This window comes from Cornus florida, unplaced genomic scaffold (assembly GCF_030987335.1).
Source record: "Cornus florida cultivar Cherokee Brave unplaced genomic scaffold, ASM3098733v1 CherokeeBrave_3.0.0_Hap2_Chr06, whole genome shotgun sequence".
NCBI lineage: Eukaryota > Viridiplantae > Streptophyta > Magnoliopsida > Cornales > Cornaceae > Cornus > Cornus florida.
In genome coordinates, this window is record NW_026775576.1 from 58,476,950 (window position 1) to 58,497,451 (window position 20,502).

Sequence of the window (20,502 nt, forward strand, 5' to 3'; positions counted from 1 at the left end):
AAGTTAAACACCAAACCAAACATGTATGTAACTAGTAAACCAGATTAGAATCTCACCCCTAAATTAAAAGCCCATTAATGGCACCTATTATGCCAAACCCTAACAAACATTTACATGCATACAAAAAAAACTTATAGACCTGAGAAACTCAAGTATTTGGGATCACTACTCCTCAAGAGCATCTTCTGGACTTGAAAAATTCAAAAAAAAAAAAAAATTTAAAATTGAAAGAAACTTTTGATTTTAAGCTAAGCATAACTCAAGTATAGAAAAATTACAACCTACTAATAATTTAAGAGTATTTCTCTGGATCAATGAGTTTTAAGAACTAAAAGTTTCATCAAATTTTATATGATGGACAGCAAAGGGTGAAGGTTTTCACTTTTCAGTGATCAGCATTACACCGTGGGAAAGAGTGTGCACATCAGAGACTGATATATATATAAATATATATATATATGGATATACGAGTATCCCTCCACCTCTGGAAACATTACCCTTTAGGATTAGGAATACAATATATGGTAAATGTGTTATATGCAATATGGGTTTGTATATGTATTATGAATATTTAACTTGTATATATTAAATATGTGCATTAATGTAAAATCTTTTGCATATATAAAGATATGTACAAACATTATTTGTAGTAGTGTTCTTTTGTCTGAAAACACCACCATCACTGGTTCCATCTCCACCATTACTAATTAACCCTATACGATCTATAGATAAAGGAAAGAGAAATTGGAAAGGAGGTAGGCATGTTTGGGGTTACAAATGTTTGCGTGTGCATGTATAAATGCACACACACACACACACACACACACATATATATATATATATGTGCATATGTATCAGCGTATAAGTATTAAGTTGTTTAGGATTTTAGAGAGAATGATGTGAGAAAGCAAATGATACACGAGGAATATTGGATTTTTTAATATGCCTATTTTAGTATTTTTATATTTCATTGACTTTTCAAATAAAATAGTATTAAGAAAAAAGGGCACAAAGGAAATTTATAAAATCTGTTAAGGGACAGGAAGGTCAAGAGTAATTTTTGAAAACTAAGGGGGTGAGTAGATTTGTAAAAATGGAGGAGAGGTCAGTGCATTTTTCACTGATTTTAATTTTAGAGAAAATATCACCTATCATTCGATAAACTTGTGACGGTAGAACCGTGGAATGATAAAGTTTGATTCAATATTGTGGATGCTGAATGACACTTTCAATGAGGACTACCGGAATAATGCAATTAAATTTTGTTTTACTTGATTTGTACAAGGCTAAAAAGGTTTAACTAGAATAATCATTTTAAAATGTGGGCACTTCTTGTTGCGGCAGCGAACACGTGTCTGGCCATGTCCCCGCTCTGTCGTATCTGACACCGCCATGGCACCTCTGACAAAGTGTCCGTGCTTCCTAGGATTTTGTCAACTAGAGTTCGGGGTGACAGGGCTTCAAAAAGGTTATTGTTGAAAGGGATGTTGTGGGATTGACCAAGGCGGGTTCAGGAAAAATGAGAGGTCTAAGCTTAGATTAATCTTGTAGTTTAGCAATGAAACATTTGGCAAGATTTCCTTGACTCCTAGTTTTCAATGGAAAACTGAAATCAATACAGACAATGATATATCTTTATTGAGGGAATGGAAAATTGAAATCAATACAGACAATGATATATCTCTATTTATGAGTAGAAGCACATCAAGTATACAATATTAAGTGTGACCAAAAGGTAAGCGTGCCAGTATGTGTGTGCACATAGAATGTAGGAAAAGGGAGAACACACCTCACCTCTGAGCGGATCATAAACACAATGGATATGGCTAGCTTGCTACCGTACATTACTTTGGGCATCGCAAATCCAAACCGGCGATGGTACCAGCAGAGAATGTGGTTCAGTGCACTTCCAATCACGTGTACTATAATAAGTGATGGAGTTATCTTCTAAGTGGAAGACGCCATTATCATGACCTGTATTACACATGAGAGCCAATTCTCCCCCTGAGCTCTGGATAATCACGTGTTGAAAGAGAGAACGAATGATTATAACCCACAAATAATGAGCGATCATCTAAGCATTCTACATGTTCCCACTTATTCAGCTTAAAATTCAACTTATGAACAACAAATCTCAAGGTCCTGTGAAACTTTGGCGAGCTATAGGAATCGTTTTCTTTTCCCCCCGGAACAAACTCTGTATTAAAAATCCTGAAAACCAGTAGAAGATCCCCCGAGGATTCCACCAAATATTTCACAAAAGAAACTTGCCAATAATTAAAAGACTTATAGTAATCTATCATTTCGGGGATCGTCCGTGGACTAGAGAAGGTGGGGTCAATGAGTTGATGTTTAGGACAGGAATGATCAGTGAGATCCCAAGCTTCGAGTTGATGATATTCGTACTGGTTTCCCGAGGCATAAAAACGTCCATCTTTGCTGAAATATATAAGGTCACAACAGTAGTGGCAATTGCCTTCGCTCAAGAGAGTCCATCTCTCATCCACCCCGAGTTTACAGAAATATAAATACCCACCATAGTTCATCACCGCCGTCGTGGTGGTGGTGCATTGATCATTATCAAGAGATGATGATGGCGATGATGACAAAACAACATCTCGTATGGAATGAAGAGCTACTGTTTCGGAGGGGGGTGATTTGTGCTCGTTCGTTTGGTCAAAGGTCATAAGGAAGTCTCTGACTAGAGAAGTGGAGGGGGAGAGGTTAGAGAAGTGGAGGGGGAGAGGTTATCTGATTTCACGCATACCCTTCACCGTTGGTAGGGTTTCCAAAGAAGGTAGGGGTATGTATGGGAGATGATTATGATTATGAAGAGAAGAAAAGTTTTGGTGCTCGATGAAGGGATTTAATAGATAGAGGTAGCCATTGCGAGGGTCGAGAAAGACGAGCCAGCCATGAGTGGAGCCAATACAGGCGGCGTTGTCTGGTGTGAGGTACTCTCTTTGCCACGCTAGCCCTAGATTTTTCCTCACTCGGTATTTCTTCTGGTCAGCAACCCTGAAGAAGCGAAAATAATCATTGTAGTCATCATCATATTCCTCCTCTGTTTTACTGAAGGGTGGTACAATCATCAACGGTGACGACAACAGTGATCCAAACTTTTCTTCATCAACTGTAGTTGTTGCTGTTGCTGCCTGAGGAGGAGGGCAAAATATTTTACGATTACATAATTTACATTATAGAACTAGATCTCGGAGAAGGTGGCTCGATTCCTTGAAGAGGAGGAGGACGACGAGGACAAAACTCACTAAACAATCGGACGGAAGAGAGAAAACCACCACCACCACCACTACCCAAGGTTCTGTAAAATGTGGCCGGATTCAGCGCAGGTAGGTGACGATACATCATCCGATCGGCTAAAGGGGGCAATTAGCTGCCGTCGGCTCTGCTGCTTGTTACTCTCTCCTTGTCTTTTGATACACCACTTTGTGTTTGCCTAATGCTGCGCACACTTGCCCTAGAATCGCTATGAATTTTTTTTTTTTGTTAAAATAGAATCGCTATGAATTTATTTTAGGGTAAAATCACATAATCCACCCTCTGACTAAAATCCACATTTTTTACTGAATCCACTAAGTGAAGTGAATTGACATATTTAATCTTATTATGTTATGTAGGTGTCCCACTAAAATTTTCTTTTCACGTGATAAATCGGCGTTCAATTACCATTTTTCAATAAACATAGATAGGTCATAGTCCAGCCGGGCCTGGGCGGCCAGGCCTCAGAAGAGCGTCGTGCATGTGTGGGTAAATAATAGGGAGTAAAAAGATGTCTTCCTACACAGAAGAAGTTGCAGCAACAGTGACGCAGTCAGAATTTTAAGTGAAGGGGACACAATAATAATACGGAGTATATATATATATATATAACAACTATAAAATTTAAAAAGATAAAAAAGAAGAAAATTATTAAAATATAAAAGGAAAATAAAAATGAAAAAACTTTAATAAGAAATAGTTAAAAAGTTTCAATTGAGGAAGAAAAATTTGACTTTTTTTATTAAGGAAATTTAAGGAATGTGAAGGGTAAAAGAGAAAATAAAGAAAAAATAAGAATATAATTTTAAGAATTATAAATTTGAGGGGGGCACTATATAAATTTTGTCATATATATGGAAATTTTTTTTTAAATTACCACATATATTATAGGTTGCTGGCCAATTCAGGGGGCAGGTGCCCCCCTAGGCCTTCATTGGCTCCGTCCCTGGCGACAGATGCCAGATCTGCGGTAGCTTTAACTTTCCACCGATTACGGCGATATCGACAACAACCAAATATGTAAGGGCAACTGTGGAGGGAAAAAATCCTCTCCAATAAGATTACTCCATGTCATCACGGTCACAAATCTATCTTCCAAAAGACCCATCATGCTCAAACCCAAAGTGAATGTACTCTTAGCCCAGGATCACTGTTATTTGCCCTTTTACCTTTATCCGGGCCAAATCAAGAAAGTGTTAGCCCGATCTACTCATATTAAACATCCGGCCCATTAGTCAAGCCCAGCCAATTAATGCTCTAGCCAGCCCAGTTATTCAAGAATGAACGAATCCTGTTTGGTGAAGGATTTACCATAAAAGGAGAACTCTGCAATAGAAAGTTCTACACAAAGTAAGTTCTGTGGATGGAAAATTAAACAATGGAAAGAACTTTAATTGTAAAGAATGTCTACATAGAAAGAATTGGAGGACAAGTAATGCGAGTCCTACCATAACTCTACTACTTTTATGTATAAATAGAGGCCAAGACCTCCAATAAAAGCGATCGAAACATACAAGCAATTCTACGCTTCTCTATAGATTGTTTTTGCTTATTTTTATTATTTGTTGAGTGCGTTGTTTTATTTCTCTTAATCATTATTGGTTGGGCGAAAATTTGCACCTACACTTTGTCGCCGTCTGTGGAAAATGTATGCAAATATATTCCCACTTTTGTTTCAAGTGAATTTTGCTACTACCATCTGGAATGTCGAACGGAGGATGTTCAGTGGATCAACAGACGGAGTTGATGCAGAAAATGCGTGAAGAGTTTCTACACCAGTTTGAAGTACTTCGTCAAGCAAACGAAGCTAGCGTGGCTCAGATCGCCTTGCTTCAACAGCAAAATAACACTTTTCAAACTGCGATGGCTCAGTTGACACCACCACCACCACCAGGTGATACGGCAGCACCACCCCCTAATTAAAATATTCCTCTAGTTAACGGGCCTCAACCTAATGGGGCACGACCCAATAAGGCTCAGCCAAACGAGGTTCAGCAACAGCAGAGGAGGAGGACCGAGGCAGTTGCTTTGGACAGCTTCCCTCGTCGCACGTAGGACGAGCAAGCCGAGTCTAGCCGTAAGCTTACGGTATGGTCCAATGGTATTCCAGATGGCGCTGGTGTACAGGATGTCTTTGATGAGAAAAGACTCCTAAAGATTCAGATACCCGCTGAGATGGCCAGAGAGCACAAAAACTCCCTGGTGAAGACTCCTTTCACTGACGATGTGTATATGGTTGAGAGGCCCAAGAAATTTACCATGCCTTCTTTTACTCAGTTTGACGATACAGGAGATCCTTCTCGGCACCTGGATCATTATGTCCAAAAGATGGCTTTGGACGACCGTAATAATCCTTGGATGTGCATAGTTTTTCCTACTAGTTTGACAGGAGCTGCACTAGAGTGGTTTAGGAATAGGCCACATAAGTCAATCCCAGATTACGTAACTCTGTGCACCTTGTTCCTAGCATAATACTGTGGAAATAAGAAGCAAAAGAAGAGTATTGCTAGCCTCTTCACAGTAAGGCAAAAGAAAGGGGAAACGTTGCAGGATTTCTTATCCAGATTCAACATGGAAGCCTCGGAAATAACAGATTGTCATCCCGCGACTGCTATAGAAACATTCAAACTTGCAATGATTCAGGGGACGAAGTTTCATATTTCCTTGGTCAAATATTCTCCTCCCGACATGCAAACTCTCAATGCCAGGGCCCAGATCTACATTCGGCTCGAAGAGAATGTAGCCCACCAAGCGCAGCATGCCACCCTCGTGACAGTAGAGAACAAGCCTCGGGAAAGAACTTCAAATTCAAAAATCCAGAAAAGCCAGCGCACCTCAGCGCTAATCACCTAGGCACCTGAGAAGAGGCGAAGGATAGAGGAAGGGTTTACACCTCTCCGAACTACCTTGGCTCGGCTCTTCCAAGAGAATAAGATGAGGTTCACAGCCCCGCAGCCAATGAAGCAACCCTTGGAACAGAGGGACAAAAGTAAGCATTGCGTTTATCATCGAGATTATGGGCATTCAACCAATGATTGCAGATCCCTTAGGCGACAAGTGGAGAACATGATAGCTAGAGGTGAGTTAGCAGATTATCTCACAACAAAGGAGTATGTGAAGCCCCGCAAAGTTTACCCTCGCAAGGTAGAGGGTAATCAAGTAAAAGTCATTCATGCAATATATGGTAAATCTGAAAATGATCAAGAGTCTGAGGAGGTATATAGATCCAGATTCAGGTTGAAAGCATATCTAATTGAATTATGGCTGGAAATCCTGCTAGAGCTAAAGGTGGATAATGTGATACCCCCAGATTTCCGAATATGGGTTTGCCAGGCCCACGCCGAATACCCGAGAATATCAAAACAAATTGATAATAAACGAACACAGAGTACAAAAGAATAAAGAAGAATAAATAAAATGCTGACAAGAAACTAAAATGATAATCTAATAATAAACCTCATAATATATTTCCATTAATTAATAAACTCTTCTGATACAACTGATCCTCCAAAATATAACTCGGGAATCCATACTGTGTGGACCCCTAGAAAATCCAAACTAAACAAATGACAGTAGTAATCTAAAACAGGAAACTGAATCATAAAGGAACTCCTATGTAGCATCGGAAGAATGAAGTAGACTGATCCCCGCTCAGCACGAACAACCTCTACTCGTGACGAACACCTAAAAAATAATGATGGGTTAGGCCCACAAACAAGTTCTACTCTACTACAGTCCAAGCAGAGATCCGATACACGTATACATCCTAGTCAATCCAACAGTAACTAGTAGTCTGTATATAAATATACACACACACTAAAGGAACCTCACTAGACTATAGGGTTGTCTCAACCTGAATAGTAGGTAACATGCAAAACGCACATATAGTGGGCATGAGTACCTAGACCTACCAGGGTACACAACTACACTATATCTAGCTACACATCCCTAGCGATATACGCGCCCTAACCATTGATCCTGAGTCTTAAGCTCATATCATGACACCATACTTATATATATAAAATCTAGTAACCATCCTATACAGTATAAATTAATCCTCCATAAGTCATTCAACTTGTTCAGCTGACCTGACTTGAATATAAGTAGGACTTAACATTTTAGTTAATCCATTCCCTTATATAATAAATTAATCATCCATAAGTCATTCAACTTGTTCAGCTGACCTGACTTAAATATAAGTAGGACTTAACATTTTAGTTAATCCATTCCCTTATATAAAATAGGTAGGACTTAACTAATAAGTTAATCCATCCCTAGAATGTCACAGTCCCATACCGGTGCATTAAACCACACAATCCAACAATTGAGGTAACAATTAAGGAAATACATCAAACATTCCATAAATAACTATGATAAATATGATATCAAGTTATCACATAATATGAATGACTTATTATTTCTTTAAACTTCTTATATCATATGTCCTACACAAACTGAATCTTATACATAATGATATTTTATTATACCGTTAAATAAGGATTCTCCATATCCAATTCATCCTACACATTTAATCTCAATTGCTAAAATATTTTAAAAAATTAAATCCATTCGTTTGTTTAAAACATTCAAATAGCAAGCATCATTATGATTGAGTCTATTTAAATTTATTAAAACCCAAACCTAATCCCTATTTAATGTTCAGTAATCTTAGGCATGTTTCTACATTCCATCATTCCACAGATATGAAAAATACATAATTTAAACATGTAAAAATTCACATAAGAAATCAAATCAAAATCATGCATTTTATCAATTCATAACACAAGAACAGATATAAACCAATTTCATAAAACCTATGTTCTAACCCAATTAAACATGCATAATTATTTAATTTTATGTGTTTAATAAATTCTGGAATTTCCTAGGCATGTACAGAAACACAAATCAAAGGGAAAGAGATAGAAGAAGAACTTGCCTTAAACTTTCGGATCGAAAGTTAAACTTCTTCTTCCTTGATCTTCTCTCTATAGAGTTTTTCTCTTCATTCCTTCCTTTTCCTTCCCTCTCTAACACTATCTCTCCAGTATATATCACGTGAATATTTCTAACCCCCTTTTACAACCTATAGCTATATATTTATAGGTTAAATAAAATAACCCTAACCCTTTTCCCAATCCAAGTCAACTAAAAAAAATGAAAATAAAAATATTAAAAAGGTAAGTAAAATATGTTACGTATATAATTTATGTATATGTTTATTAAATAAATAAATTATTCATATTCCATTATTTATTAATGGATTATCCAATAATATTTAAGTTACCATAATATTATAAAGTAACTTAAAACATAACACGTATCAAATCTATGTATATTTTTATTATTTAAATAAACATATACATCAGATTAAATATTACTACCCAAATTACCATAAAAGTAATTAATAAATTACTTTATCTTTTATATATATATTAAAAAGGTAAGTAAAATATGTTACGTATATAATTTATGTATATGTTTATTAAATAAATAAATTATACACATTCCATTATTTATTAATGGATTATCCAATAATACTTAAGTTACCATAATATTATAAAGTAAGTTAAAACATAACACGTCTCAAATCTATGTATATTTTTATTATTTAAATATAAAACATATACATCAGATTAAATATTACTATCCAAGTTACCATAAAAATAATTAATAAATTACTTTCTTTTTTATGTATGTATATAATATATATCTATATATATATATACATTATCCACGGGTAATAATCCATACACATCCAACCTCCTATCCAAGTAGTCCATGGGACCCAATTGGTTGGCCCATTACTACTAACCATAACCATAAAAGAAAAATAAAATAAAATAATAAAAGAAAAGAAAACATTTAATTTACAATTAAAACAAATAAATAAATACCGAGACTATCCTTTTAAAATTAGGGGTATTACATTCTTTCCCCCCTAATAAAAGGAATTCCGTTCTCGAAATTCGCCCTTACTTTCTTCCATTATGCTTGAAAACTGTGAGCGAAAAACATCCTCATATTCCCAAATAGACGCAACCTCACTATAAGGGCTCCACTTAACTCCAATATACCAAATGGTATACAAAGTTCCTATATTTTAAGAAACACAATAATCATACAATGCGTAAGTTGTATCAAATAACAACGTAATCCTCCTATGTCGACAAGGGAATGATTTACATACCTCCAAGTGCCATAGAATATACGCACAAACTCCTATGCACCCAACGCTAATAATTTGGTAATGCCAATTCAAAAGCGATTGCCTCAATTGCGAAACACAATCCTCTAAAAATCAATGTAATAAGTAAAATTGACCTTTCTCCAAAAATCGTCTTTCTTCCTACATGGAAAACAGAACGAGTAAACTACTCCCCGATAGAAAAACTCTAGTATACAAGTTCAACTATTTACAACATCCTACTGTTGCCTCCCAACCGCGCACAATTCAATACAAAGGGAAGTATCTCTTTCCGACATATTTTTAAATGAAGTCGAGGTCTGATAGTACAACCCTTACTTCCATTTCCAACCAACAAATGAGAGGTATGCATTGTGAAAGATACAAAACCTCCAAAGTTGTCACACTAACCTCCTTGTGCCAACAATATCACAGACAAAATTCCGACAAGTGAAGTAAATTCTTCCAACAGTCCATGAAAATCTAGGATATACGCCTCAAACATATCCTTTGTGGTCTAATTTAATCTCTCGATTAATTCCTCCGTCTATATTTATGAAGTAGAGCTGCTACTCTAAAATCTTCATAAAGCTCCTTCGAAATAACACTTTGCATCCACTAATATGGACATCCACATGCTATAACATCACTATCACTGAACTATAAAACTACTATGAAGTTCTAAAATATGCATCACTCAAATTTATGTCCTCAAGCGATCTTTCTCAATCCACCACTCGGATTCCATATGGAAAATTGAAATTTCAAATCAATGTTGATCCTTCCCACCGACTATCACTTCTGTTTAGTTCAACTTCCATATTTGTTATAGGAAGTGGCTAAAGATTCCTATGATATCTAATGATCAACTTTTCACCTTTATAGCAGGTTTTACACTTAGGGCAATTATATACACGTCCCTATCCGTACCTGTTCACTGATCGGTTGGTCAATTAAACATCAACCTTCGCAATAGCACGAATCATTGTAAAATAGGGCTATTGGTCGGGTAAGTCGAACCACTGGGACTGCGCTAGTCTATGGCAACCTAAGAGTCTAGATTACTTTTAGAATGATGAGGGGGTATATAGAGTTTTGTTGGTTTGTCACTTAGTCACTACAATTGGAATGTGCTTAAAGAAATAAATGCAAGGAATTTAAGAGGAAGAAGTCTAGAAAGGGAGGTCTAAGGAAGTGAATTCACCACCAATCGTATAAACATACTAAATTTCTATTAACTTGGGAAACAATTTCACTACATGGCAATGATATGTAGCAATACTAGATTGCTACATTATCCTCAAAAAAATCATAGGATCAAGATTTAAGTATAATCCCTTAAAGAGCCACATGCTAGAACTACCTAGATTAGGGTGTAGCCATAACATGCTCACTAAGTTAGGGACCATCAAACCCCTCAATCACTATGGTAATAGCACATGAAGTCAAGATACAAGATTAATCCATCAAAAGGAAGTCTTAAGATATGGATTAACAAATTTCTCATACAACATGCCTTTAAACCCATTTCACAATTTCATTTCCATTCTCACTATGAAGATGCAAGTTATATAATCATGAGAGGATAAAATCTAAGACAAGATAATGAACTCAACATGATCATTTATAGGCATTGAAATCCATTACAACAAGTGTAAGTGCTCTAAATCATGAAACTACCATGTACATGAATCATTCCCCAAATTAGATGAAATTAAAGCATGCTTACAAGAGAGAGCTTCATCACTTCCCTAGATGGAGGTTTAGTTATCCATGGATACAAAAATGGAAGAAGGAAGCTTGGAAAAAATAAGCCATTTTCGAGCTCCCTTCCTTTGGCTTCAAGAACACACCCTCCTTGCTCTCTTCTCTCTCTCTATCTTCTAAAAAATGAAGCTTAATTGCAATGTGTGGCCTTGCTTCCCTTTATTAGATATCTTATCCACTCCAAGAGGCTACCAACCAACATCTCCAACCACTTCATTAAAGAGGAAAATAAAATGAAGAAACCAAGGTGCAAGTGGGCTGAAATGAGCCATTTCTAAAGGGCATTCTGCCCAAAACTTGAGCACTCTAAGCAAGGCCTCGAGCACTCGAATTTAGTGTAAAAAGCTCCATGCTTCAGTTGCTCCGCCCAGACCTACTTTGATAAAATGGCCATTACTTTGCGCTCTAAACTCCGAATGAGAAACTGTTTGAAGATTTGGAGAGCTCATTCAGAGATTTAAATACTTCATGTTTTGGTGGAGATCCAATTATCAAGGATGGTTGGTCGAAAATGAAGATTAAGGCAGAATTTCATTGCTGCCAGGCAGTTCTGCGCACCTCTGGTAACAAAGCCATAACTCTCTGCTCCGAGCTCTGAATGACAAAAAGTTTGAAGATTTGGAAAGCTGATTCAGAGCTCTAAATCTTTCATGTTATGAGGGAAGTCCAGTTCCCAAGTTTTCAAGGTCAAAATGGCGAGCAAAGTTCAGGATCCACTGCTGCCTGAAATTCAGCTTTGTGCCTTTTGATGGCCAAAACTCCACAAAGCCTTGATTTTGCTCCTTTTTTGGCAAATGGACCTGAAAATATATACATACACACAAATGAAGATAATCTACTTAAATTAACATACAACGGACTTTACTAATGCAATTTAGGGTGCTTGAATATACAATATTCGGCGCTTATCACACCCCCAAACTTACATTTTGCTAGTCCGTTAGCAAAACCAAAATGTAAAACTCAATGGAATGACAAACATGGGACTGCTACTACAAAAATATTTACCATGGTAAAATAAAATAGATACATAGCTCAAATACAACTTGAAACAGACAAAAACTGGAGATGTGGTCATTGGGAAAACTACCTTGCATATATGAAGCATTGATACAAAAATTTACAAAAACCATTTCAACATGCATGCATCAACATCATCGTCCATATAAATAACTCAATTGTTATCTCTTAAATGGAAATCAACTCTACTTCAGTGAAAGTGAATTGGATTCTCAACATGCGGCTTTTACTTTCTTTTCCAATTCCAAGGCACAAGTTTTCAAATCATTGAATTCCCCTTTACATGAAGTCCCTAAGGCATGATTTTATTTTCAAGACAACTTTTGTTGCCTGTTGACAATTTATTGTAACTCATAAGCGAAACATAGAATGGTTGTGCAATGCTGAAGTCCTTTAAGCTTTCTAACCAACCTATGTAGCAAGCGTTAGGCCAACAACTCCCAAACCAGATGGCTTTAGGGTGCTAAGTGTAGAGACACTCCATAGGGCTTAATAGCTCAAGTTGGAAAGGCTACGAACTCCAACGAACCATATTTATTACCAGTTTATTTTTTTGAATGACCGTGCAATGTTTAAGTCCCTTAAGCTTTCTAACCAACCCTTGTAGCAAGCGTTAGGCCAACAATTCCCAAACCAGACGGCTTTAGGGTGCTAAGTGTAGAGACACTCCTAGGGCTTAATAGCTCGAGTTGGAAAGGCTACGAACGTCAACTGGTCATTTTTTTTCTTTCTTTCTCATTTTTTTTTTTTTTTTTTTTTTTTTTTTTTTTTTTAAGACAACTTAAATCATGCCAAAGATATTCATTTATCAGGTTCATCAAATCAAATTAACTAGGCCAAGGTCAAGGTCGATCAAGTTCCATGCCTCACAGTTTAGTTTCCAATGTGCATATGTGCATTGTGAAGCTTAAAAGAGTGTCAAATCCAGCAAGAATCTAATTGAGACATTTATACAGACTAATTTGAATCCACATGATCATTTCAACTCAAATTTTTCTTTATTTTCAAAAATGTCAATTGCTTTTATACACAAGGTATTAAACATATGCTTCATCTCCAACTAGTGTCAAGTTATACTATCATTGCTTAGCAAAAATGCAAAACCAAAAATGCATAAATGCACCCCCAAACTTGAATAACACAGTGTCCTCAATGTGTGAAGACAAGCATACCAAAATAAGAGCAAAGGGGGGAAAAGAACAATAATACCAAGTGGAGTGACGACAACGTAGATGTGCAGCCATGTGAGTGCGCAACAGCGTCCCCCAAACTTGGACATGAAGACCTGAATTTTAGTGCAAGATAAAAAGCCAAACAAAACACAAATGCAGACATTAGCCACAAGTTTAAAATAGATAACAAAATAGGGCCAAAAGTGGGGAATTTAGAGAGATGAAGTTGGCTCAGGAAATTCGTCAAACAAGTGGTGTGCAAGACAAAAAGGAAGAGGGCCAAAGGTTGATTAGAGATGAGAAAATCCAAAAATTTGGCCCTGCAAATGCAATACACAACTCCCAAACAATCACAAATCCTTCACACAAGCAATCCCATCCTCCATTGATAAAAAATGGAAAGAAAAAGAGGGGTAGACACTTACCCAACAATGGAGAACACGAGGCCCATTATTTGTGGTTAATGGAAGATGTGGATGAGAGATTGATGGATGGGTGGGTAAGCATGCATGGGGAGTGGAAGGAAATGGATAAGCATGTATGGAGAGGTGCATGCATGCATGCATGGTGGGAAATGTGCGGTGGAAGTGGTGGTGCATGCATGAATGCATTTCCTTGTGTGGTGGTTTGGTTATGGAGGGATGGAGTGGTTGAGTTGCAGAGAGGGAAAGATGGGTTGTGTGTGGGTTGGTTGGTTTGTGTGGATGTTGGTGAGGCTCGGTTAAGAGGGATGAGTGGTTGGTGTTGGGCTCGAGCACTCCAAATGGGAGTTGGAGTGCTCGAGTTTTGGGCAGTGGGTTCGGGATTGTGAGGATAGTGTAGTTGGTTCACACTTCGAGCACTCGAAATGGGACTTCGAGTGCTCGAAGTCTTGGCAGTGAGTGAGGGAGATGTGGTAGTGAGGTGGTGGTTGGTTGAGAGTGGTGAGTTAAGCAAGGTGGTGAGGGTGGGTTTGATGGGTTGAGGTTTGCCAAGAGAGATGTGAGTGAGGAAGATGGTGGTTGAATGGTGTGAGGCCGAGAGGGATGGTGGTTGGTTGGGGAGGTGAAATGCTGGTTGAGGATGATGAGGTGAGGTTGATGCATTTGAGATGAAGGTTGTGCATGCATGGTTGTGGGTTGATGTGGGTTGGTTGAGGAGGTGCCGAGATGAGGGGGCATGGTTGTGTGGCTTGGTAGGGAGAGGGATGGTTGAGAGGGATGGCATGCATGCTGTTAGAGGAGGTGGTAGGGTGGAGAAGAGAGAAGATGGTGGTGTTGGTGTTTCGAGCACTCGGCAGGGGAGGTTGGAGTGCTCGAATTGGGACCAGTAGGCTCGGGGCGTTGGCATGAGGTGTTCGAGCATGGTACTGTGTTGGGTTTGCATGGTGAGTTGTGGTGAGGGTTGGAAGGTTGGGGTTTGTGGTCTATGCATGGTGCACTCGGCATGGTGGGTTGGTGGAGAGGTTTTGAGGTGGCCGAGTAGTGGAGGTTGGCTGCGTGGGTTTTCATGCATGGACATGCAGGGTTGATGGGCATGCATGAGGTGAGGAAGTGGGTGGGTTGTGAGATGCAGAGGAGGTGTGTATTGGTGCATGCAAGGGGTTGGGTTGGGTTTGCATGCAAGATGGGCATGCAGGAGGGGCTGCATGGGAAGGGATTGCTGGAAGTGGGTTGTTGCCGAGAGAGAGAAGGTTTGGAGTTGGGCATTATCGAGCAATCCAAATGGGTGCTAGAGGTGCTCGAAAATTGGGCAGTGAGATTGAGAGAGGTTAGTATGGGATGGAGCAAAATTCGAGCACTCCAAAGAGGAAGCTGGAGTGCTCGAGCTTGGGGCAGAGAGAATGGCCAAGATGTGGAGGGATGTCGAGCACTCGAAATGCCAATTCGAGTGCTCGAAATTGGATCAGTAAGCTCGGGAAAATGAAGAGGCTTATGAGATGAAATGCTGAGCACTCGGAATGGGTGCTAGAGCCCTCGAACTGGAGGCAGTGAGCATGCTAGGCGGATGAAATCACTGGGAAGGATTTTTGAACAATTGTAACATTATGCCAATGGAAAATTTTCCAAGCTTGATACATTGCAACATGATGCAAAATGGATGAATTTCTCAAAAATGAAATTTTCAAGCTTGGCATGCATGGGAAGAAATGGAGACTTTGTATTGGAAAATCATTGGAAACTTTGCACGCTATTCCAATCCAATGCATGGATAGATTTTTAGGAAAATTTTGAAAACTTTGCATACCATTCCCATGCATGGAAAGATTTTTAAAGCTTTGCATGGCAGTTGGAAAAATATTTGAAAACTTTGCATGCCATTCCATGCATCGAAATTTTTTTCATGTCATTCCCATGCATTGAAAAATCATTGCAAGCAGCAGCTTCAATTCAAGCCATGCATGGAAAATTTTAAAACTTTGCACATTATTCCAATCTAATGCATGGATGGATTTTTGAAGCTTTGCATGCATGGAAAGAAATTGAAATTTTGCATGGGACAATGCATGGGGAATTTTGAAAAATTTTCAAACATTGCAAATGCATGGAAAAATTTTAAACAGTGCAAGAATTTCAATGCATGGATGATTTTGCGAAAATTTTCAAGAATGTATTACAAATGAGACATTATGCACATGAGTAGCATTCCCAAGATCCGGTGAAATTGCTAGGAAGCGATGGAAATTTCAGGGAATGAAAATTAGAGTTGAGAAGGTCTAAGAAGCCAGTCTAAAAATGTGGAACACAACTTAAGACCATTTCAGAAAAATCAAATTTTTGGCTTTGTCGAAACCATTTCCCAGAAAATTTCAAGGCACGAGCAATTTCAAAGAGAAGGAAGCTTGGAAATTGAAAGAATTGCTTCCCTTGAGTTGCTAAATTTAACGTGGATAGCTAGACGCACCGAGATCAGGTTAGTCCTCCTTACCCTATACCATGTCTCTCTAGAGATTCAAGCCTCCCCAAATAGGATAATTCTTTTAAAAGCGAAGGAGGAAGAGCTTGAAGACAAAAGTGGAAAAGAGGTAGCGGAAAGACCTCAACCCACTCTTCATCCTCAATGAAGAACTTTGGATTATGGGGCTTATTTGGATTATAGGAAGATGGAGTAGGTGAGGGTGCACCTAGCAAAGGCTTTTAAAGGGTTATATTGAGCACGGGAATGCTCAACAACTTATCCTTCAAAATTTCAACATCCTCCTCACACTTATCCGGCGGTTCGGGCTCAACAACTTGAGACAACTCAAGTGAGGGAATGGGATGAGATGCAAGCTCCCAAGAAAGAGATACATTTGATGTTGACCAAGGAAGAGAATGAATAGGTGGATGAATATTAAGCAAAGAATTCACCTTCGAAATGGAATTGTCAACATTAAAATCATCACAATTGAAATGAGCCAAACAAGCTTTTAGAGGATCCTCCATTGAAGGAGGTGCATCAAGCAAAGGATTATTTAGGGGTTGTTCTGGAGTTTTAAAGGATGCAATCTCATCATCTTTTTCCTCATTTTTAACCACAAATTCTTCCATTTTATGAGTGGCAACAATTTGATCTTCAACCACCATTTCATCATTTTCACATGTAATAACCACTTGATCATTCTCATGATGAAAGTTACTAGGAGTAATCTCATCATTCATAGAATTTTCTTTTGGATTGGCCATAAATTCAAATGAAAATGTTTCCTCCTCTTCATGATTTTTAGCATTAATCCTTTGTTGAATTTGAGATATTTGGTCATCTATCATTGCACTAACTTGGGACTGGTGATATGGTACCACTTGATTGATAGACTTTACTGTGGATTGCATGCTAGCAAGGGAAGCCAATAGTTGATTGTTGGAGTCCATCATTTGCGTGTGCATAGACTCCATCATTTGTTTGTTAGCAATAATTAGCTCATCCAATGGAGATGGTGGAAAAGGAGAAGAGGGTGGGAAAGGATGATCATTGGGTTGAAAAGGTTACATATGAGATTGTGGAGCTGAATTTCCTATATCATGCCACAAGAAGTTTTGTTGGTCTCCCCAACCCGAGTTGTAACCATTGAAGTATGGATCACTACCCGGTTCAAAGAAATTTTCATTTGATTGCTCTAGATAAAAATCCGAGAATTGTCTCGTTGGAAGACAATCTCTTGTATGATGTGAATTACTAGAGCAAAAAGCACAAAACGCATGTGGTGTGTAGAATTGAGTTGGGAGATAATTATTCTCCATCTAGGAGTTAAACATCAACAACACACAACATAATCAACACAACAATTCTTTATTATCAACTCCACATACAATGATATTTCCTTTCTCCTCAATTATCAAGACAAAAATTAAAATGGCCACGACAAGGACCAATGCTTGGAATTGAAAATACACAATTGAAATAGCCACGACAAGGGCTTGCAATTTATCTACTTCTAAGCTTAACACATGCACGATATTCACAATTCGAAACTAGAAGGTCAAGAGACTTACCCGGGGTCCTCTAGACTTACGATTTGCTAGCATTCCCACGGCGAGCTTCGAGTTCCTAGAATCTCACTTACAACTTAAAGATGATTAAAACACACAAGGAATATTCACAAAACACGATATTCACAATCAAACTAAAATTTAACCCTAGAAACTTCGGTTGCTAAACCATTTGCAGTCCCCGGCAACGGCGCCAAAAATTGATCGACGGTCGAAATCAATTATAAATCAACCCTCTTCGCAATAGCACGAATCATTGTAAAATAGGGCTATTGGTCGGGTAAGTCAAACCACTGGGACTGCGCTAGTCTATGGCAACCTAAGAGTCTAGATTACTTTTAGAATGATGAGGGGGTATCTAGAGTTTTGTTGGTTTGTCACTTAGTCACTAGAATTGAAATGTGCTTAAAGAAATAAATGCAAGGAATTTAAGAGGAAGAAGTCTAGAAAAGGAGGTCTAAGGAAGTGAATTCACCACCAATCCTATAAACATACTAAATTTCTATTAACTTGGGAAACAATTTCACTACATGGCAATGATATGTAGCAATACTAGATTGCTACATTATCCTCAAGAAAATCATAGGATCAAGATTTAAGTATAATCCCTCAAAGAGCCACATGCTAAAACTACCTAGATTAGGGTGTAGCCATAACATGCTCACTAAGCTAGGGACCATCAAACCCCTCAATCACTATGGTAATAGCACATGAAGTCAAGATACAAGATTAATCCATCAAAAGGAAGTCTTAAGCTATGGATTAACAAATTTCTCATACAACATGCCTTTAAATCCATTTCACAATTTCATTTCCATTCTCACTATGAAGATGCAAGTTATATAATCATGAGAGGATAAAATCTAAGACAAGATAATGAACTCAACATGATCATTTATAGGCATTGAAATCCATTACAACAAGTGTAAGTGCTCTAAATCATGAAACTACCATGTACATGAATCATTCCCCAAATTAGATGAAATTAAAGCATGCTTACAAGAGAGAGCTTCATCACCTCCCTAGATGGAGGTTTAGTTATCCATGGATACAAAAATGGAAGAAGGAAGCTTGGAAAAAATAAGCCATTTTCGAGCTCCCTTCCTTTGGCTTCAGGAACACACCTTCCTTGCTCTCTTCTCTCTCTCTATCTTCTAAAAAATGAAGCTTAATTGCAATGTGTGGCCTTGCTTCCCTTTATTAGATATCTTATCCACTCCAAGAGGCTACCAACCAACATCTCCAACCACTTCATTAAAGAGGAAAACAAGATGAAGAAACCAAGGTGCAAGTGGGCTGAAATGAGCCATTTCCAAAGGGCATTCTGCCCAAAATTCGAGCACTCTAAGCAAGGCCTCGAGCACTCGAATTTAGTGTAAAAAGCTCCATGCTTCACTTGCTCCGCCCAGACCTACTTTGATGAAATGGCCATAACTTTGCGATCCAAACTCCGAATGATGAACTTCTTGAAGATTTGGAGAGCTAATTCAGAGATTTAAATACTTTATGTTTTGGTGGAGATCCAATTCTCAAGGATGGTTGGTCGAAAATGAAGATTAAGGCAGAATTTCATTGCTGCCAGGCAGTTCTGCGCACCTCTGGTAACAAAGCCATAACTCTCTGCTCCGAGCTCTGAATGACAAACCGTTTGAAGATTTGGAAAGCTGATTTAGAGATCTAAATCTTTCATGTTATGAGGGAAGTCCAGTTCCCAAGTTTTCAAGGTCAAAATGGCGAGCAAAGTTCAGGATCCACTGCTGCCAGAAATTCAGCCTTGTGCCTTTTGATGGCCAAAACTCCACAAATCCTTGATTTTGCTCCTTTTTTGGCAAATGGACCTGAAAATATATACATACACACAAATGAAGATAATCTACTTAAATTAACATACAACGGACTTTACTAATGCAATTTAGGGCGCTTGAATATACAATATTCGGCGCTTATCATTCACTAAAACTGACATTTGATGTCGTGATGTACCTTTTAACCATCTGGGTGTACCAAGAAAAATTATAAATTTCCATCTTAGTCACCCGACAGTCATATCACTATTTATAGAAACTACTAACTCCTCCTCCAGTACCTTAAACTCCATCTGAGTAAGGTAACACATTCTTTAGGGTCAGCTCCGATATTCAAAATTGACCTCCTGAACTACCTTGGTAATAACAAGTGTTATTATTCACACTTTGCATCCATCTAAGCTGTCTCGTGATCCGTTATATTCGTATGAACTGATATCTTACCAGCTCGATCAAAATAGACAAAATGAAACTGATTTAATTTTATCAGTCAACCAATATCCCATCTAGAATCCTGACCCTTGCATCAAATCAGCAATCCCTCAACTAAATCCGTGAAAATGCTCTGTCATTTCCACTTCAGTATAGAAAATAGCTGCAAAAATCCAGTGATCTCTGTTGGTCCATCTCTACTATTTAATAAATATTAGACTTAGAGAAAAAACACTATATTCCTCTTCCTGCCTGTCCTCCAAACATCTACTTCATACTGTGAAGCATCATATTTCTACTAAGGTGAATAAAGAACTAAGAGTTGTGAAACTCAATCCTTGCATCCTCCATCAAATTTGTCTACAGAAAGTACCGTTAGTCCGATACCACCAGCT

The 20,502-nt window shown here is 38.0% G+C and overlaps 1 protein-coding gene across 1 annotated transcript; it reads right to left on the minus strand.

Moving 5' to 3' along the window:
• Nucleotides 1-1,979: 1,979 nt before the first annotated feature.
• Nucleotides 1,980-2,687, minus strand: LOC132314169 (uncharacterized). The gene has a single exon (XM_059813064.1). It carries the CDS (start codon nt 2,685-2,687, stop codon nt 1,980-1,982), a length of 708 nt encoding a protein of 235 aa, XP_059669047.1.
• Between the last annotated feature and the right edge of the window lie 17,815 nt (nt 2,688-20,502).

Bases quoted from the DNA above. Each gene is read 5' to 3' on its own strand.
- LOC132314169 (XM_059813064.1), bottom strand. From the start codon at position 2,687: ATGACCTTTGACCAAACGAACGAGCACAAATCACCCCCCTCCGAAACA.